This window comes from Protobothrops mucrosquamatus, unplaced genomic scaffold (genome assembly GCF_001527695.2).
Source record: "Protobothrops mucrosquamatus isolate PMUCROS unplaced genomic scaffold, P.Mucros_1.0 scaffold942, whole genome shotgun sequence".
NCBI lineage: Eukaryota > Metazoa > Chordata > Lepidosauria > Squamata > Viperidae > Protobothrops > Protobothrops mucrosquamatus.
Window position 1 is genome coordinate 171,046 of NW_015387190.1, and position 21,482 is coordinate 192,527.

Genomic DNA, 21,482 nt, shown 5'->3' on the forward strand with positions numbered 1-21,482 from the left:
CCTAAAAATAGAAGCTGAGATTTTGGCGTGTAGCTGTCCATTCCCTCCAGCCGTGGTCCCCCACACGGAGCAGGGGCTTGATAAAAACAGCCAAGTGATGGCAGATCCCCTCCAGATTTCATTAACCTCCCAACGGGGGGAAGAAGGATCAGCTCTGCCAGTCTCGTGGCCTTGGGAACGTCTTCGGCATTCTTCGCGGAGGACAAAAAGGCGAAATATATTTAGAAAGAACCCAGAGGGAGCCTGCGGCTCTACTAGTCCCCCTGCCAGGCTGAAGGATACTTAGAGCTCAGAACGGTTAAACATTTTGCATCCAGATAATTCTGGGTGCAAAATGAAGGCGGCTGGTGACGTTGTTATAAGATGGGCAAGTCAATAAAATTATTCAGATTTGTTTGGGGAATTTTTACACGTGGCAAAACAACCAAGTTGGAAGGGACCTGGGAGGTCTGCTAGTCCAACCCCGTTCAGGCAGGAAACCCTATACCATTTCGGACAAATGGCTGTCCAGTCTCTTCTTAAAAGCTTCCAGTGATGGAGCACCCACAACTTCTGAAGGCAGGCAGTTCCACTGATTAATTGTTCTCACTGTCAGGAAATTCCTCCTTAGTTCCAGGTTGCTTCTCTCATTGGTTAGTTTCCATCCGTTGCTTCTTGTCCTGCCTTCAGGGGCTTTGGAGAATAAGTTGACTCCCCTCTTCTTTGTGGCAGCCCCTCCAATATTGGAAGACTGCTATGCTATCGTGTCCCCCATCCAGCCCTTCTTGTCACTAGGCTAGACATACCCAATTCCTGCAACCGTTCTTCAGATGTTTTAGTCTCCAGTCCTCTGGAAGGACCGATCTTCCCTTGACTCAAAATCTGGCTTTTGTTCACAGTGGGATGGAAGAAGGTCGAGGTCAGTCGAGGATTGGATCTGTGACAAGTTCTCCAGATGGTTGGCTGCCGTGTTCAACGACGTTTGCAAGGACGAAATGATTGTTTGATCTGCTGTCACGTCGCTGAAAGCAACACGGGAGGGCCAGAATGACTGAGAACATTGTAATGCTCAGGAAACACCCTCTTTCGAAGGGGTTCTAGTTCAGGAGATTAATCGGGACCTGGATGATGGTTGCTAGAGCAGTGTTTATCCCAAAGTTGCCACGTTTGAAAGTCCCTGCCTTGGGTGACTTCACCAGGCTTCCTTTGGTTTTCTTGGACCGTTCTCAAAACCACGTTAGCAAACTCCCTCTGGGGCTCCAGCCAACTGTAGGGTCTAGAAGCCACCTGTGCTCCAGGGTTGTTGTTCTTCTGCAGAGGTTCTGTGAACCTCTGCAGTTTGTCAGCCGTTTGTCTCTTGTTTTTGACCTCCTGACGACACGTTGATGGCTCTGCTTTCTTTCTGTCCAGCCACCCTCCATGACACCCACCTGCACGATGTTCTACAGATCGCCTTCAGCCATGTCGCCACCTTCCAAAAACCGATTCAAGCGACAAAGCCGGATCTTCTCCCAGGTCTTGTACCGGACGCTAAGCTACAAGGATCGCAGCTCGGTGGCCACTTATTCGGGGTCAAGCAAGGAGGATCCGTCGGAGCTGTCCACCCAGGTCTCGGCCCCGGGGGTCCTCAAGATCTTTGGATGTCACGTCTGTGTGGGGACTCACTACAAGAGTGTCTTGGCCACGGCCAGCTCGTGTGCCCAGGAGCTGCTGAAAGAAGCTCTTGAGCGGTACGGACTCAGCAGGGTGGATGTGGGCCGTTACGCTCTCTGCGATGTCGTTGGGACGTTTGCTGGCTCGGAAAAGCAGTGGAAGACGGAAGGTTTGAGAATCTTGAGGGACCACGAGAAACCTCTTTTGATCCAGGAACTTTGGAAGCCCCGGGAAGGTTTCTCTCGGAGGTTTGAGCTTCGGAAGAGGTCCGAAGTGGAGGAGATGACGGCCGAGGACAAGGACACCATCACAGCAGGTGAGCAACAGGAGAAGTTGAGAGCCGTCTCTGCAGCAGCGAGCAAGCCGTCATCTTGTGGTTTGTTGGGTTTGAGCTTAGCGTGCAAAACTGCCATGATGGGGATGGGGTGGGGGGTGGGAAGGATATATCAACACATAGCTTAGACCTAGAGAAGTGGGGCCATTCAAGGATCTACCCTGGGGAAAACCTGGTGGAGACGAATTATTCAGCCAAATAGGTACGCTGAGTGTGAAAACCTTACAGAAGCTTTGGAAGGTGTAGCTGGAGGCTCTGGGACTTCCCATGGATTAGGCTTTGGATGAAGTGGGTGGGAGGGGAGAATGTTTGGGTTGAAATTTTGGCCTGGCCAAAAGCCCTTCAAACTGGATCACTAGCCTTGTTTGTTGGTTTGACCCTAAAAAAGATGGATGTTTTAGCAAGCAAAGGATCAGCACTGGATCCCTTCCTTGCTGATGGGTGAGGACTGCAATGCAGCAGCAATCCCAGCAGCGTTTATTCGTAAGGCTGCACCGGTGCATACAGTCGAAACAATGTGGGAGATGAAGGGCAGGCAGTCAAGACCGGTTAACTTGGACAGTCCTCGGTTTAGGACCGCATTTGGGGCCACATTTCTGTTGCTAAGCAAGGCAGTTGCAGGAAGGCTGAGAGCTGTGGGGTCCTGGGTGCTCTCTGAGCTGGGTTGCTTCTTTGTAGGTGTTTCAGGGCCCAAACTAGGTAATATCATCAATGCTAAAGGGAGTGGGGGTTGGGGAGAGGAGGACGAGGAGGGGAAGAAGGAATGAAGGGGAGGAGGAGGAGGAAAAAGGAAGGAGGAAGAAGGAGGGAGGAGGAGGAGGAGGAGGAGGAGGAGGAGGAGGAGGAGGAGGAGCAAGAAGAAGGAAGGAGGAGGAGGATTGTCAGGTCCTCAGTGTTCCCTGAGCTTGGCTGTTTTCTGGCAGACGTTTCATGACCCAACTAGGCAACATCATCAATGCTAGAAGAGTGTGGGGTTTGTGAAGAGGAGAAAGAGGAGGGGAAGAAGGAATGAAGGGGAGGAAGAAGGAATGAAGAAGAAGGGAGGGGAAGGAGGAGGATTGTCAGGTCCTCAGTGCTCCCTGAGCTTGGCTGGTTTTTGGCAGACGTTTCATGACCCAACTAGGTAACATCATCAGTGCTAGAAAGACGTAGAGGAGGAGGAGGAGGAGGAGGAGGGGGAGGAGGAGGAGGAGGAGGACTGTCAGGTCCTCACTGCTCCCTGATCTTGGCTGTTTTCTGGCAGACGTTTCATGAACCAGCTAGGCAACACCATCAGTGCTATTGTTACCTAGTTTGGATCATGAAACATCTGCCAGAAAACCACCAAGCTCAGGGAGCATCAGGGACCCCTCATTTCAACCCCGAGCTTTAAAAAGGTGAGAACTCTTTGGGCACGCCAGAGAGAGAGAGAGGAAGGTCTTAGAGGGGTTGCAGAACCCTCTTGCTAGCAGGTTGTCTGAACTTGATTCAGTCTGAAAGCCCCGTCTGGTGGCATCTGCTCACCAAGGGGAGTGTGAAGCACCAAACCTCTCAACCACAGGCCCGAGGGGCTGAAAACAGGCCAGTCTCTACACCAGGGGTAGGCAACCTTGGCTCTTTCATGACTCGTGGACTTCAACTCCCAGAATTCCTGAGCCAGCCTGGCTCAGCTTGGAAACCTCTCCCTTTCCCCTCAGCGTGGCTGGCTCAGGAATTCTGGGAGTTGACGTCCACCAGTCCTAAAAGAGCCAAGGTTGCCTACCCCTGCCCTACACCAAGTGACCCTTGGTGGGCTTTGAAAGCAGAAGCTGCTTGGCTGTTGTCAAGAAATACGTCCAGCTGTAGGGCCAAGTCAAACGTTGGGGCCAAAAGAGCAAAACAGTCCCCCCCCCTTGGCACAGGAGGAGTCACATCACGCCCAGAAACCCATGTTTTCATTTGCAACCCAGCGTCCAGCGTCAGCCGCAGCAGCAGCAGCGTGGGAGGGAAATTCAGACCCCCAGGCCAGACCCAGAGAGGGATAGATTTGGCCACATCCAGGAAAAATCCTGGTGTTTGTTTTTCCAGCAAAGCTTGGGGAGTTTCAGCAGGGTTTAACCGTCTTCTTTGGAGAGCGAAAACTCCGGAATGGCTGTTTTTCCTTTTTTCTTTTCCCCTATTTTGCTTTCGTTCGGCGACCCAAAGTCAATACAGAACGTTCCTTTCCTACAGATAAGGAAATTCAAAGTTGGCTTTCTTTAGCAGAGGAAGCTGGAGGCAGAGTACTGAAGTTCATTTTTTTTTTCTTCATTTGGATTTGAGTCTTTTTCTTCATTTGGACTTGAGTCTTTTCCTTCATGGAATCCTAAGGTCGGTGTGCTCGCTTCGGCAGCACATAATACTAAAATTGGAACGATACAGCGAAGATTAGAATCCTAAGGTGGGAAGGGACCTCTAAGGTCTTCTAGTCCAACCCCCTGCTCAAAGCAGGAATCTTACACCGTCCCCGATCAAAGTTGTCCAGTCTGTTTTTGAAAACTTCCAGGGATGGAGCACCCACAACTCCAGGAGGCAAGCTACTCCTTTGAGTAATTGTTCTCGCTGTCAGGAAATTTCTCCTCAGTTTTAGGCTCTCTCTTTAACAAGCTTTCATCCATTACTTAAAATCCAGGGTAAAATCCAGGATTGATTTCTAGGGTGAACTGATATTGTTGGCAGATTATTAAGATCAGAAGAACGATGGAAGATGAAAAGATAAAACAAGCTAAAATCCTTCCAGGCTGGCCCATCCTTGAAGCTTTCCCTCTCTTCCCTCCACTCAACCTTCTGGGGACTGCCTTAATTCCAAAACTCAGGGTTTTTGATCTCAGCTTTGACCCTGGGCTTGTTTTACAATGCATAGTCATCCCTCCTGCCCCCATGAAAAGCTTCAAGATCAAGAAGGTTCTTAAACAACTTGAGTCAATTGGACTCAAGAAGCTTCTTGGACGAGAAGCAAAACATTTTTCAAGAAACAAAACAAGAGAGTCCAGTTGCCCTTTGGGAAAAGCACCTTTGGGGAAACCATGACCTGGATGATTGAGCATCTCCATAGACATTTGCTGCAAGTATTGGTGTCCTAAGCTTTGCCTCCAACTCTAGATTAAAGTTTGGACTTTCAGCTGCTCTTCCGGGAGGTACAGAATCCCCTGAAAAGCTTGGAAAAGCTTCAAGATCTTCAACAGCTTGGATCAGTTGGGTTGCTAACTGATGGGCTGCTAATCCCTACCTTCCCAAACCACGTTGCTGGGAATTAAGGTGGTTGTGGACAGTGCCAGCTGGGAAAAGATTTGCCACAAGTCCCAAAGGTACTTTTCCAAAAAGGCAACTGGACTTTCTTGGTTCCCCCCCCCCCTGAAAAACGATTCGCTTCTCATCCAAGAAGCTTCTTCAGTTCTGAAGAAGCACCTAATGGTGAAGAAGCTTCTTGGAGGAGAAGTGAAACATTTTCAAAGAAAATCCAGTTGCCCTCTGGGAAAAGCACCTTTGGAGAAACCATGACCTGGATGATTGAGAAGCTCCATAGACATTTGCTGCAAGTATCGATAACCTACTCAAAACTCAACCTACGTTTTGCCTCCAGCTCTAGATTTAAGTTTGGACTTTCAGTTGTTCTTCCTGGGAGTCCAGAATCTTCATTGCCTGAACCTTGAGTGTCAAATGTCCACTTTTTCTCCTCCATGCTTCAGTTTTGCTTCTTGGGAGGCTACTTCGGCCTCTTTTTTGGTGGCCAAGTCCTCCTTCCTACCAGTCATTTGTGGTCCATCTTGACCTGAAATCGTTGCTTGTTATTGCGATAGACTATTCTGCTCTATTTGTCCTTCTTTTGCCTAATCTGGAGACATATAAACAGATCCAGTAAGCATCTCTGGCCAATCCCTGCTCCAGTCACCTCTTTTGAGTTTCCCAGCAAAGGCAGAGTTTAAAGCAAACAACAAAAAAATGTATTTGAGCACTGCTAAGGCCGTTCCTCACCAAATAAGGTAGATTGCTTGGTGGACTCTAAGCCGTTTCCTTTATAAATGGGCTTGGAGAGTTTTCTGACCCTGATTTCTTGTTTCATCCACGAAGAAGCTGGCTCTTTTCAGTCTTTCTCCACCTTCTTCCAATGGCAGGGGTGGGGAGAGAGTCCCATCTCTAAATTTCGGTTCTGTCCGGGAAACGCAGAGGTTTATTATTTTTTTAGTCCCCCACTCAGGGACTGTGAGAAAAACTTGAGAAATCTAGTTTGGGGAAGATAATGGAAAGTTTTACGGAAAGTGGTGGTCCACCTCAAGAAGGCGGCGATATCTTGCTTCTGCGGGAAAACTGCGGATAGACGATGGGAGAAGCGATCACCAGGACCAGCAGAGAATGGAGGACAGAGGTAAATCCATTCAATGCATGTGTGGGTCCAAAAGAAGTTGTGGGTTCACCCATACTCGAGGTGGGTGATCCATTGCTGGAGGTCCTCAAGAAAAGATTGCACAACCATTTTTTTCCAGGATGGTAGAAGGCCTCCTGCCTTGGGCAGAACATCGGAGACCTTCAAGCTCCCTTTGATTCTATCGTTTTGTTTTTTTTTGAGGTTGGCATAGTTGTATCCACGCCCCACGTCCCAAACTCTTTTGGGGCTTCCTTCTTCAAGAGTCCACCCAGACTGCTTGAACTGTCTAGCACAGTGGCTCTCAACCTGTGGGTCGGGACCCCATTTGGGGTCGATCGACCATTTCATGGGGGTCGCCAAGCAAGGCTGTCCGCGTCCGCCATTTTTTTTGTCCGCCATTTTTCCCCCTTTTCCAGCGGGTGCCTTACCTCCCTTGAGCTGGGCCAGCTGGTGGTCGGCCTGCTCCATCTCTGCCACTTGCCAGCTACGCCTCGGCCGGTGCAGGGAGCGGAACCATGCATGCGCGGTGCTCCCGGGCAGGGAAAGTCCTCGACTTACGACCGGTTGGGTAGTCCTCGACTTACGACTGGTTTAGTCCTCAACTTATGACCGGTTTAGTCCTCGACTTACGACCGGTTTAGTCTTTGACTTATGACTGGTTTAGTCCTCGACTTACGACCGGTTGGGGTCGCGGCATTAAAAAGGTTGAGAACCACTGGTCTAGCAATAAGGTACCTTCGCTGGTCCTCCATTGATGGTTGAAGAGCCAAGGTGTCAGAGATAGGAGAAAGGAGAAGAGAGATTGCTCCTCTGGTTTTGCATGAGGTGTATATCGGACTTCTGCGTTTGCATTTACAAGCATTGTCGTGCCCCGGGGTAGAGACACACTCTCCCTCTCTCTCCTGGAGAGACGGTGTGGAGAAGTTAATTGTTCCTTTCCTCTGCAGCTAATGCGCAGAGTCTCCACTGCAGTCGGCAAGTCCTGTCAACCAGCCAGTGTGCTGGCAAATGAGCTTGGCTCCAAGCTAGTAGGGAGACCGATACCCTGGGAAGCCCTTGGTTCAACTTTGCGGTAAGACGTTGATGCTCTTCAACCTTCTCCAGTCCAGGGAAGCAGATCCGTCCTCTGCATTCAAGCTTTGGCTTCTTTCCAGGGATTTAGGGAGGGAGGGAGAGCAAGGGAGGAAGAGAATTTTCCCCTTTTCTTAACCCCCCCCACCCCCCGTAACAGAAGGCAGGCTGGGAAAGGTTGCTGCACAAGATGTGAAAATTGGATTTGTGTGTGTTTTGTGGTTCGTGTGTCAGAAGAAAGAGAGCGGAGCTGCTGAAAGGGCAGAAGGGAACCTGGAAAAGGCTGACGGAAGAGAGTGGGGGGGGGGGAAGCAAAGAGAAATGGCACTTGCCTGGCCCAGCCAGATGGTCATTTGGGGTATGTGGGGTGTGTGGGTGTGTCTCTCTCTGTGTGCAATCTCTCTTGGAATATATTTTGGGCTTTTGTTCTGCAGCGTGGCTCGGGAGGGAGGCCAGAATGGAGAGCAGAAATAGGGAAACATCTTTATCCCGGCAGCTTGATTTCGATGATGGATAAGCGGCCCCCTCCTTTTCCTTGACCCGCCATCCCAAACTTTTTTTGTTGTTGTTTCAAATGCGTATTTCCTAAAGTTAAAAAGGAATCTGCATTTCGCCAGGATGCGGGCCATTTACAAGAGGTCACAGAAGGCGCCAGGTTAGCAGGGAAAAAACAAAACAAAACTAGAGGTCCCCAGATGTTCCTGTTGAAATTGGCATGAATTTACCGCAAAAAAGTGGGTTGAGATGAGGTGAAGCAGCCATCTGCAAAAGGACTCCAACTTCATCGTTAGATCTTCTCCCTGGAATTGTGGGGTTTTGTTTTTTTTTTCATTTCCTTTTAATTAAAGTCAGACCTGAGGTTTTCTCATTTCGTCATCCTGGTATTTCCCACTAGAGTTGAGTTGTATTGATTCTTCTGCAATGAAGTGCCTATATGTGTGTGCGTGAATATCTATATGTCTATATCTATATATATGACATATGTATATGTATATGTATGTGCATGTATGTGTATTTGTATATATCCTATCCTATCCTATATATGAAATTGAGTATGTCTAGTGAAGAGAAGGATTAAGGGTGACATGATAGCAGTCTTCCAATATCTCAGGGGCTGCCACAAAAAAGAGGGGGTCAACTTATTTTTCCAAAGCACCTGAAGGCAGGACAAGAAACAACGGATGCAAACTAATCAAGGAGAGAAGCAACCTAGAATAAAAGAGAAATTTCCTGACAGTGAGGACAATTAATCAGTGGAACAACCTGCCTCCAGAAGTTGTAGGTGCTCCATCACTGGAGGTTTTTATGAAAAGATTGGACAGCCATTTGTCTGAAATGGTATGGGGTTTCCTGGCTGAGCAGGGGGTTGGACTAGATGACCTCCAAGGTCCCTTCCAATTCTGTTATTCTGAAATAATGTCTAGCATTGTTCTTCACAATCAGGGCTCAGAGCTGGTAATTTGACAGAAGTGGACCTTGAACTAAATTCAAGTCTTCTAGAGACTTCATGAACATGTCCATGACATCCCCTTGGCAACAGTATAAAAATCTTACCTTTGCCTTCTTCATGGATGTTGTTTCAATGTCCACCTTGCAGTCTGAAGATCTCTTGAGGTTCCTCATGCTTCCCGTTTCATTTTAAAGACCAGCCAGGATCAATGAGGAGCATCTGTTTAGCTGGGTCCTTCATCCCAACCAACTGGGAAGTAACGGAGGTGGGATAAGGGGTTCCTGATGGAATTCCTTGCTTCAAGGAGGGATGATGACCAGCTATCCAGATGGATCTTAGTTGCGTCTGTATGGAACCTCCAAGGTCAGGAGAAATGCATCATGAGTAAGAGAAGCATCCGGGCCCCAGAGGGCAAGACAGGATGTTGGCTTAGATTGTGCAGATGGTTCGATGGGTCTTATCTGCCAACTTTCTTCTCCTTCACCCCCAGGAATTAACGCCCAGGCTCGGAAACTCCAGCGCAACCGAACCAAAGGCACCATGACCCTCTTGGCAGCTTGCCATACTTCGCCCCCCAGCCTTAGGCGCACTGTCAGCGAGACCAGCCTTAGCCAAGCAGGCCCCCCGGAGGACCAGAAAAAGGAGGGGCCTCTTCGGCGGCACTACTCCACACTGCCGGAGACCCTCCGATGCATGGAGGGGGCGCCAGACGGGCGGGCATCTGCCGCCACCGAAGAAGCAAACGGAAGCAGCACCTTGAGACTCTCCCTCTATCAGTCCCCACATCTTCTGCTCCTGCAGGGATACAGCCAGCAACATGTAAGTGTCCCCTCTTACCTAAGGCAGCCTTTTTCAAGCTGCTCCCCTGCTAGATGCCTTGGACTGCAAGTCCCATTATCCCCAGCCAACTCCCAGGTGTGTTGGAAAGCCATGGCCATGATTGATGGTGGTCAGGATGCTCCTCTGCCTTGGAGTTTTCTAGACTGCAACAAGAACTCCCTAGCCAGGTTCTGTGACCCCCTTCCTTTCAGAAGAATAGGACTGTAACTCCCATGTCCCCCAGCCAGACGTCTTCCCCATCCTGCTATTCTCTAGATCAGGGGTCTTCAAACTTGGCCCTTTTATGACTTGTGGACTTCAACTCCCAGAATTCCTCAGCCAGCCCTGGCTGGATGAGGAATTCTGGGAGCTGAAGTCCACAAGTCTTAAAGTTGCCAAGTTTGAAGACCCCTGATCTAGATCCATACCTTTGCCATTCTTCTCAACTGCCTCCCTTCTCAGCCAGCATCCCCTCCATCCAACCCCAGGAGATTGTCCACCATCCCAGTATGTGATCCTTCATCTGTGTGAGGGAGGGAAGTTCTAAGTTGCTTTTGGTAGCCCCCTTGTTGGGCTGTGAAAGGGAAGTCCCCCCCTGAACGTGGCACGAGGGTCCCCCCCCAGTCAGAACAGGTTGCCCTGAGCTCGTCCCTGTCTACCTGCTTTGTGTGTTGGACTCTGTAGGACAGTCTGGTGTACCTGTTGAACCGCGAGCAGCACACGGTTGGCCAAAGGACTCAAGCCAGCAAGCCAAGCATTAGCCTTTCGGCACCGGACATCCTTCCTCTCCATTGTTCCATCCGGCGGGTGAAGCTGCCCACCCGTTCTCACCACCGCTCCGAAGAGAGACTCATCTTGGAACCCATCCCCGGCGCCAGCGTCTCCATCAACTTCTCCGAGGTGGGAAAGGCGGTGGTCCTCCGTCACGGGGACCTCATCTCCCTTGGCCTCTCCTACTTGTTCCTCTACAAGGACCCTCTCAAAACTCAACTGCTGCCCACCCAGACGCTGGTGAGGCTGAAAGCCCTGCGCCGGGCTTCTGAAGCCGAGCCGTCGTCCACCTGCAAGATGTGTGGCACCCATTTCAAAGACAAATCCAAAAAGCAGGATGTCCAGTCCTACTCTGGCCGGAAGAATGGCCGGAGAAAGCTACAGCTGGAGTTTGACAAGGCCAACGAAGATCTCTTGCTGAGAAGGGTCATGACGCTCATCGAACCCACAGGAGATGACCACAAGTTGGCGCCGGCCTTTTTGCTGTGTCTCTGCATCCAGCACTCGGCCACCCGTTTTCGGCTGGGAGACTTTGGGCAGCTGCTCCTCAAGGCAACGAAAATGATCCAGAAGAGCGTGTGGGTCAGTAGATTGGTTAGAAGAGGAGACAATGGGAGGATTGGCAATTTGGGGGTTTGATGGTGGGACATTTTTAGTCCTTGTTTCAGTCTGTTTTCACTCCCCCCCTCTCTCATATCCAAGGGGTCCTTGGTGCTCTCTGAACCTGGCTGTTTAATTGCAGATGTTTCATGACCCAACTAGGTAACATCATGTGCTAGAAGAGAGTGGGGTTTGAGAATTAAGAATGGGGAGACGTGGAGAAGACTGTGGGGTCCTCGGTGTTCTCTGAGCTTGGTTATTTTCTTGCAGATGTTTCATGACCCAACTAGTAACATCATCAGTGCTAGAAGGGAGTGTGGTTTACAGAGTGGAGAAGGAGGAGGATTATGGGGTCCTTGGTGCTTTCTGAGCTTGGTAGTTTTCTTGCAGATGTTTCATGACCCAACTAGGTAACATCATCAGTGCTAGAAGGGAGTGGGTTTGCAGAGAGGAGGGGGAAGAGGAGGATTGTGGGGTCCTTGGTGCTCTCTGAGCTTGGTTGTTTTTTTGCAGATGTTTCTTTCCCCAACTAGGTGACATCATCAGTGCTAGAAGGAAGGGGTTTGCAGAGAGGAGGAGGAGAAGGACAGCTGTGGGGACCTTGGTACTGTGGGTTTATATGTTGATGGGAACCTTCTTGGTGGTTCTTTGACTAGGCTCATTTACTTTTTTGTTGTCTGAGCTGATAGTTCCTTGATTGGGGTATTGTTTACTGCTAGGGGTTAACACTCCCACCAATACTGACAAGGCAAATGACTTGTACATAAAGAGAGAGGCAACTCCACACTCCCGAACACTGAAGATGTTGCCCATTTGGGTAATGAAATGTCTGCAGCAAAACAACCCAGCTCAGAGAGCACCAAGGACCCCTCATTTCAACCCTGAGCTACACATATATGATCTCCTGTTGGTGCTTCTCTGATCTTCAAGGTTCCTTTCCCCTCTTTCCAGGTCAAAATTTGCATGGTATTTTTTCAGAAAATGCAAATTACACAGCTCGCACGAAGCTCCTCATTTTTGTACTCGGTTCACGGTAAAACTTCATTTTGTGTGTTCCGGTTCTCAAAATATGCACCGTTTATCAGTTTTGCTCTTTTTCAAAAAGCTGCTGCGGTTGGCACGACAACCTCGAATTCAAAATGGTGGGGGTTTTTTTGAGATCAAAACACTTTCAGAGCGATCAAAGCAGCCTCTTCGACATGCCCAAACGCTCATGTCAAACTTGAAGGGACCGTTTTGAATTAAGAGCCAGGCGTTTTGAATTCCAGACCGTTTGAGGTTGAAATGATTTGTAGGGCCCTTCCAGAAGTGCAGGCACTGAATGGAATCTGCATTTTAATGGCCACGCTCATCTAGGCAGTGTGAATTGGGTTGGTTTCCATAAAAATGTAGATGAAATCTTTGGTTATCCTCATAACGGCCACCAGAAATGGAATGTGTGGTCCAGCAGCTAGAAATCTTCAAAAAGAACATTAATTCTTGCACATAAACGGTCCTGTTTTGCTTATCCCATGCAATGGAACCCATACGTTCCCGGAGATCACAGATCTGTAGATCACTCATACAGATTTTAATTTTTTTAAATTTGTTCCTATGTGCTTTCTGATTCTAGGAGAAAACAAACGAGCTTGCAGAGAAACAATCCTTACAGTAAGTTCTCTGTATTCATATTTCTTTCAAGAAGAGTTGAACAGGGATTCATATTTATATATTATTTGTATGTAAGGCTGTAGGTCTGTACATATGTTGTGTATAGCATGTTTAAATGTGTGTTATGTATGTGTACGCTTTGAGGGCAAGCAACTCCATTTCATTTTTAATGTGGGCCATTGTGCCCACAGTAAAAAAAAAAATTGACAATAAAGGTCTAAGCCATCTTAGACTCCTTTTAATTCTTGGTCTGTTTTGTCAGCCAGGATCCAGCATCGCTTTCCCACTTTACCATCACAGACCTTCTCCCCGACCTTCAGCATGTCCTTTTCTGGATGTCCAACTCCATCGAAATCCTGTATTTCATTCAGCAGAAATCCCCCGTTTACATCCAGAACATGGAAGAAGAGCTGGACATCAAGGGTAAGTGGAGGAACGTCCATCCATGGAGTTGAGGTGTCACTAAGAGCTTCCTCAAAAGTTTGATTCAGAACGTTGAGTAGAACTTGACTTTCACCCAATGCCATTGAGGAAGCCGGTGGCCCTCCAAATATTCCTGAACGCCACTTCCTTCCATCCTCAGCCATTTTGGATGATATTGGAGATGTCTCTTGGTTTCTTTAATTGCAATCCACCTGGAGATCTATTGTGATCAAGCCGGTGGAGGGTCACTAGTTCCCTATCTCTGCTGTGCAAGCAACCAATGTATGGGCCACCAGCTGGACCACGAAAGGTCCTACAAGGCAAAACCACGTGCATCTTTTTCTCCTTTGGGGTTGTCTAGCCAAAGAAAAATCCCCACTCAACTTAACAGAAATAATTCCCAAGCTTGAGTTGGATGAAAACTGGCTGGTTGACCTTGTGTTATCTTGGGTACTTCTCCTCCTCCCGCCCCCCTGCCCAGCTTCATCCCAAAGGGAAAAAGAGAGCAAACAAACCATGTTCTGGACGGCTTCCATGTTTTTGTCCTATCTTAGTTCCCATGCTGATAGTACAGCGAAGAAGGTCAAGGGAAGAGAATTAAATTCCACTGAAAATTCAGCTTCAATCAGTGGATTCAATCCAATAGCTCCCCACCCCCATCCCACCCCATCAAAGTAGAAAGTTAGCATGTCAGGAGGAAGAAGACTTCTAAAAGTAGGCCTCTGAATTGAGCTGATCCAGAAGTCTGATTCTGAAATCTCCACATACAGGTTTATCTTTCTTTTTCCACAGGTTCCAAGGAATCCCTCTTCTCCTTGACCATCACAGCCAGTGAGGAAGCCATGACAGTTCTTGAGGAAGTGATCATGTACACCTTTCAGCAGTGTGTTTACTACATCTCCAAGGTACGTCAACCCGAAATGGCTCCAGGGAGTCAGGAAAATGGGGACGTTCGCGGAATCCCTTCCCTCCTTCCCAACTAAAGAGTTAGCTAAAACAGGAAGGTGTGTTTTACAAGGAGAAACCAAGCCCATGTTTGAGACTAGCTTTCTCCCTGCAAGGCTGAGGGTCAGTTAGAGGAATTAGATCCCCCGTCTTGGTGTGAATGATAGGGGCTGAAAAACTCAGGAATTTTGTTGGTTGATCTTGGCCGTTCTTACAAAAGTTCAGTTGGGCTGTACATGGACGGGAGATTTCAGTATTGCAAATTAAACAAGGGAAGCGAGACTTTGAAAAGTGGGCCATCAGCGGTTCTCCAGATGTTCCTGCATCACAATTTCCATCAGCCACAGCCAGCAACAAATAAGAATCCGAGAGTGGGCCTGTCGTTGCTTCTGGCTCAGCACGCAAGGACTATCCCTTCAGAGCTTCGAGAGAAAGTAACATGTGACAAAATTGGAATCTTCAAGGCACGTTATGAATCCGTGACTCTCTTCTTTGCCCGTCCTGTGTTTGTAGACTAATAGGGCACAACAGGAAGTGTTGTTCCCATGTTGTGGCCAAGAAAACAGCACATCTGCCTCGATTGGGTCACCAGAAATCCCTTTCAGCTTGAAGGAGAGTTTCTGCTTTCAGAAGCTAAGAACTTTTCTTATGCTCGCAATGGGACTCTCCTTTCATGAATGGCTGAAATGGGCAAAGATCTCCTTGCTGAGTTCCTGGTTCCTCACCGGTCCAGGAGGGGAGAAGAAGAGCTGTTGGAAAAGAGACTGATTGTACACCACAAGGAAAGAAGGGAGGGAGGAAGACCAAGGAGTCGGTGAAAGGAGAAACATCTGGACAGCTTCCCAAGTTGGAGGAGGCTCCCATTTCACCCCAGGCTGGGAGTCAGTCCAGAAATGGTTGAGTTCCTCCTTAGGGCAGGACGTCACCCTGTCCTCCAGACAGAAGTCTCCTTTCTTCCCTTTTGCACAACAGGCTGCTCTGTTTGGGTTTGTTCCTCCCCATCTTCCAAGGGGGGGCTGGGCGGAGATTCCTTCTGCTTGGGGGGGGGGAGCAGAGCAGATTTGAGAGCACGTCCTGAGGCACGGGAAGGGCCTCCGACCGGAATTTTTGCCGCATAGCAGAAAATGTAAGCGAGAGGGGATGGGAGCAAGGCTCGCCTCCCAGGAATTTGCAATCCAGATGTTAGATGGGGTAGGGGCAGCAGAAGAGAGAAGCTGCAGTAAAACACAAACACAAACAAAAACCTTAAATGCATTTTTTCCTCTTTGCAGAAACAAATAAGATCAGGAGGCGGGGTGGGGGTGGGGTGACCTTGAGGTCTAGGCAAACCCCAGATGGGAAACTGAGCTGGAACACAAGAAGGGTTCACCTTTGCATCTACCTGAGCTGCACTCACAATTAGAATAGAGCTGGAAGGGACCTTGGAGGTCTTCTAGTCCAACCCCCTGCTCAAGCAGGAGACCCTATACCATTCCAGACAAGTGGCTGTCCAGTCTCTTCTTAAAAACTTCCAGTGATGGAGCACCCACAACATCTGGAGGACAAGTTGTTCCACTGGTTAATTTTCACTGTTAGGAAGCTTCTCCTTAATTCCAGGTTGCTTCTCTCCTTGATGAGTTTCCATCCGTTGTGTCTTGTCTTGCCTAAGTTGATGCCCCCTCCTCTTTGTGGCAGCCCCTCAAATACTGGAACACTGCTATCATGTCACCCCCCCAGTCCTTCTTTTCTTTAGACTAGCTAGACTCAATTCCTGCAACCGTTCTTCATATGTTTTAGTCTCCCGATCCAATTCAACGCCTCCTGTTTCTCGTTTCTCCTTCTTCTCTCTGTCCCTCTTTCCCAGTCCCTCTATGTGGCTTTGCCCCCGTTATTGGAGTGTAACCCCTTCCAAAGTGAAGGCCGGGACGATTGGCTCTCCTCTCCTCAGTTGCCCGAGGAAATCCGCAAAGTGGTTCTGATTTACCAAGCCGCCCTGGACCTTCTCCATCAGTACGATGTCCATCCTGAAGTCACCTCCCAGATGTTTGCCTACCTCTTCTTCTTCTCCAACACCCTCCTCTTCAACCAGCTCATGGAAAAAGGTGAGTGGCTTCCCACCAAGGCAGGGACAGTTGGTTCATCCTGGCTTGGGGAACTCATAAAACCACGGGGCACTTTGCCCCCTGTCTCCCAGTGACCTGCAACGCAAGGATCTCCTTTTCCTTCTGTGGAACTTGAAGGACTCTAGAAATACGTCGGTCAGGTGTGGCTGATCCATTCCTGTTCCTACTCTCTCATGTCCAGGTTCTTCTCTGGGCTGTTTCCACTGGTCGAAAGGGGTCAGGATACGGGCCACCTTACGTCTCCTTCTGGAATGGGCCCAGAGTGTGGGCCTGGGGCCGTTAGCTGACCAGTTCTTCATCAAGCTGTCCAGCATCACCAGCCTGTTAGCCATGCCAAATTCTCAACTGCTGCAGGTGAGTGTGTAGACGAGGGTAAGTTTTGCCTGGCTGACCACGTACTGAAGGCCACACAGTCAAAAACATGGAAATGTTTTTTTAAGCAGGTTTGTCACTCCTGCATTTGTTGTGATCAGAAACACGGCTTTCTGGGAAGCTTTCCCCAAACCTGCACGTTAGCCCAACTGACACAACTTAGAAATAAACAGAGTTTTTTAAAAAAGAAAGCTTACTTGAGGCTTCCTTACTTTGCTCAGATGACCTGGCCAGTTTTGAGAAGTGAGTTTCCTGCCTTGAACGCAGCACAGCTCCATCACATTTTGATGCAGTACCAGACTTCATCTGCCATGGGGTGTGTCTCTGCATGGCAACCCAGCAACAGTGATGCTCTTGCAGCTGTGAGGACAGGTGAGGCTTCAGATGCTATTCGTCTGGGCTGGTTGACCTGGGAAACCTCAGGTTAGAACCCTGGAGAAGCTTTAGTAGAAGGTCCATTAACATGTTGTTCTGGAGGTTTCCAAGACAAGCTGATGTTTCGGTTTGCGAAATTACCTGGTTTTCAGAGGTGCACCCTGGAGATGGGGTGGGTGGGTGAAACAGCTGGATCTTGGGAACAAAGGGGTTCCACTCAGCCTGGCAGATGTTTATAGGCCCCAAACCTCCCTCTCAAATGGAGTCTTTGGCACTGCCCCGTTTTGGACTTGACATGCAAAGCTGGATGGCGTGTTGACTTGAGGGACGTTGTACCCCACGTAATCTAAGAACAATGCGGATTCAAGCGCAGATTGAAACAAAATGGTTTGATGGGAGGGCTGTCCCTTGCAGATGACATTCTGGAGTCTTTTGATAACCATCCCCCCATCATGCTGCCCACTGGAGGGTTCAAGGTGGACCTGGAGACCGATCATCTTGATGACAATGTCTACCGGCACCTTCTGTACATCCGCCATTTCCTGTGGAGCCTACGCAGCAAAAGTCCCCACTCCAGTGACTCTCTGGAGGCAGAACCCCCAAAGGTAACCCCACCCTTAGTTTTGATGGATTTCAAAAATTCTGCTTCAGCAGAATGTCAATCTTATAGAAGCATAGTCTCCTTTGAGTTCAGTTGGGTTGGAGGCTATGCCAAGGATAATGTGGGACGTTGGTAGAAAAACATAAAATAATTTTTTTGAAGGAGAATAATAATTTTTGGGGTGGAATGTGGTCTGGATTCCCAGGAGAGGGTGGGGAGCTGCATTCCAGAGGACCAAGAGACTGCAAAGTTTAGATAGATTGGCTGGGAGGAAGAGGGTCAGAATAGGTCCTCCTTAGAGGTTCTCAAGAGTGTACTTTTATTGATGCAAGTAGTTGCTTTAGCTTGGCAAGATTCTGTTTGTAGGTGAGGAACAATAAAAGAATCTGCTCAGAAGAACCTCAACGTGTCTTTCTTGATTTTTGGAGCCTGATATTTTTCTTTGTTTTCCTACTATCTTCTTAAAGACGGAAACAATCAGCTGCCAAGTGACACCCCCAGCAGAGTCTGAGACAATAGTTGGATCAGTCGAGAGTGCCTTTGACTGGACAAATGGCAGGCAGATGATGAACTGTGAGAAGCCAAAGATGGGGGAGAACGTCTCCCAGGTCACTGGGACCAACCCATCCACCCCAGACTATGGGACTGGTGAGACACAGCTAGCTAAGACCCTCCAACAGCACCATCTTGAGGGACCAAAGAGGAAGAACGGGACTAAGGCGGTCACTGTGTCCATGGACTCTTCTTGTTTGCTGACTCCGCCCAACACACCTCTGATCTTTGACTCCATTGGTCTGGAATTGTCCCCAGAAGCTACTCCTGGGAAGGACATCCCAGAGCCTCGGAGGAATGGACTCAATGGCACCAAAACCCCAACCCAGGAAGGTATGAAGGATTGTTAATCAGGATGGGATGGTGAACAGTTTGACCTTCAACATGAGGAGACTGTTGAAAGGAAACCATTAAAGGAGAATATTTATAACTCAAGGTTGAAATGAGGGGTCCTTGGTGCTCTCTGAGCTTGGTTGTTTTCTTGCAGAGGTTTCATTACTCAAACTAGGTAACATCTTCAGTGCTAGGAAAGAGTGAGGTTTGCACAGAGGAGGAGGAGGAGGAGGAGGAGGAGGAGGAGAACTTTGGGGTCCTTGGTGCTCTCTGAGTTTGGTTGTTTTCATATAAACATTTCATGACCCAATTAGATAACATCATCAGTGCTAGAAGGAAGTGGGTTTGCAGAGGGGACGAGGAAGGGGGCAGCAGGAGGAGGAGGACTGTGGGGTCCTTGGTGCTCTCCAAGGTTGGTCGTTGCCTTGCAGGCCTTTCATGACCCAACTAGGTAACATCATCAGATGTTAGGAGATGAAGCGTCTGCAAGAGAACAACAAAGATTTACAATGCTTTCCCAGCAATGTGGCAGGAAATTATTCTTTCGAGGCGCTGCAAATCTAGTTTTATTTAGGCGTGCTTTTTGCAAATCTCTGACATTATAATAATGGCGATAATTACCTGCTGCTGCTTTTATAAAAATTGCTGGGCTAATGTTTCTTCAGCGCTTTGGGCCATTTTCAGTGGGGGCGGGGGCTTTGCACTCTGCATCCCACTGTGCTAATTGCGCCCGAAGCAGCCTTATCCGTCTTAGTAGAGAAAGGGGGCAGAAATGGAAACGAAATTCAAGAATTAGAACACAACCCACTCCATCCCTGTGGAGCAAATCTCAACATTCCCAGTGATTATGCAGGTTAGAAATCCAGCTAGATCCAGGTTGGGGGGGAGGATGGTTTATGAAATTCAAAGGAGCTGACAATAGCGTGTGATGTTTATAAAAGCACAATCGGGTTACTTTTTCTCTCCTTGGCCTCAGGATCTTCTCCCACGCCCTACGACTTTCCTACTCCGGCTTCTTCGAATCGCAGCTCAGCCACCGACGATTTTTGCTACGTCTTTGTGGTGGAACTGGAAAAGGGGCCCATCGGTTTGGGGATGGGGCTGATCGACGGCTTGGTGAGTGATACAAAGTGAGGACCGCAAGGGGTAGCTTCCAGGAGCTGTGGTTGATAGCTCCCATGTTGCTCTCTGCTGGCCCTGGTCTCTGACATGGAGGGAAGATGTAGCTGAACATTTGCTGGTTCGATGGCCTTTCTTGAATTAGTGCTCTGCAGATGTGCAGGACTAGAATTTGTATCTTCCTCCTGCCGCCGTAGCCAGTGGGAATTCCAGTCCATCCCACTTGGAGACTGCTGGATTGAGGAAGGACTCCAAAAAAACGTCTGTTTTAGGAAGGAAGGATGGAAATAAGGTAGCACAGAGGACCTGAAACATCTCAACTGTGATGTCCTGGGTTCTTCTCTCTCTCTTAATTACTCTGCTTGTGGCTGACCTGGTATATTGGAACGTACTCATGTTCTTCTGCTGTTCTCTCCTCTGTCTTGTAGCATACCCCTTTAAGTTCTCCTGGGATCTACATTCGGACTTTGATCCAAGACAGCCCAGCGGCAGCAGATGGCAGACTCTCCATTGGGGACCGCATCCTTGCTGTCAACGGCACGAGCCTCATTGGCTCTCATTACCAGAGGTACGGGCAAAGTAAGGTTGATGGGTTTTGCAGGACACCCATCTGTGACGGCGTCTTCTCTCTGGTGGCGTTTGACAGAGAATTCTGGAACTGTAGTCCAGAGATCTTTGGAGGCAACCCAATTTGGCAGCGTGTGCTATCCCAGGTCCATCCTTGCTAGTTGGTTTTAATTTCCTTTCTCCCCAGTGAAAATATCAAACATCCCTCGCAAATCTTGGATTTGGGGGTAAACTTATTTCCGGGACTGTATGTGAAAAAGGTCAAACTCCGTACACAAGACGATTAAAACCCTGCATGATTCAGTTTTCAAGATGCAGCCTAGAGATACAGACCCTTCATATTCCAAAGACAACTTCCAGATTTCTGTAGCCTTTAATGGGTGGAGCTTCATCCTATAGATACCCATCGCAACGGATGAAAGTCTCATGGGAGAAGTAGCTCAGAGTTCTCTCGTCCTTTTCAGTTGTTTTTCTTTCTTTTTCTTTCAGCGCTGTAGACCTCATTCGATCTGGGGGGAACAAACTGCGCTTCCTGGTGGCCAAGTCTGATCTGGAAGTCGCCAAGAAGATCAGCTATAGTTCTTCCCCTTCTCCGTAAAAACAAAACTGGTCAAAAGCGTCCTTCGGCATTCATCTACCGTTGGAAGGTGCTCCAAGGGTAACGGAGTAAGCTTGGTAGGACCATCAGCAGTCGACACACTGGGAAGTTCAGAACGCTGCCTGGAGTTGCAATTGGTCAATTTGTGTGTATGTGTGGGGAGGGGGACACAGTGCCACGGTATTCTGAGACCCAGAGGTTTCCCACCAAGTGCCCCAGTACTGACTACAAAGCATTTTTCAAGAGGACGTGAAAAAGTTGATCTTCTAGCAACTCCCAAGTACTGGAATTCAGAACAAGCTAAGCCCATCTCTGCTTTGCTTTGCAGCAGCGAATTCCATCTGTGTCACACAGTCCTTTTAATGCAAAGTTTGAAAGAGTCCCAGCTGGTCACTTGGGATCTGCTGCTGCTGCTAAGGACTTCACCGGTTGCAGATATCTTGGTTTGGCCACTGCACCAATTGATATTTGTTGCAATGACTGACCAAGTGAACGGACTTTAAGGATACAGTACTGAGGTGGTGGTACTCCATTGTGCTTGGAGGCCCTGAAGCTTTCAATTCTGCTTTTTGCCCTAATAGTCCTTTTTTCAGCTCAGAATGGTCTGGAACCAGCTGCCTGCTGCGGGGTGTGGAAATCAAATTAGGACATGTTAACGAGGTTTGGGAAATAATAATTGCATGCCGGTAACCAAAGATGGATGCTTTATAAAAACATTCCCTTCCTCCGGTTAAGTAAGAAGGGAATGTTGCTATGTACGTAAGGGAAAATGGGCTATTTAAACAAAAATAGAATGGGCGGTTCT

The 21,482-nt window shown here is 48.6% G+C and overlaps 1 protein-coding gene across 1 annotated transcript; it reads left to right on the forward strand.

Annotated features, from left to right (window-relative positions):
• The first annotated feature begins 1,398 nt into the window (after positions 1-1,398).
• RADIL (Rap associating with DIL domain) lies at positions 1,399-20,832 on the forward strand. The gene is made up of 14 exons (XM_015819528.2): positions 1,399-1,948; positions 9,341-9,669; positions 10,354-11,022; positions 12,653-12,690; positions 12,953-13,113; positions 13,906-14,018; positions 15,902-16,139; positions 16,342-16,514; positions 16,754-16,904; positions 17,322-17,512; positions 17,976-18,393; positions 19,370-19,509; positions 19,941-20,080; positions 20,569-20,832. Exons 1-14 carry the CDS (start codon positions 1,399-1,401, stop codon positions 20,675-20,677), a joined length of 3,420 nt encoding a protein of 1,139 aa, XP_015675014.2. The 3' UTR covers positions 20,678-20,832.
• Positions 20,833-21,482: the final 650 nt, after the last annotated feature.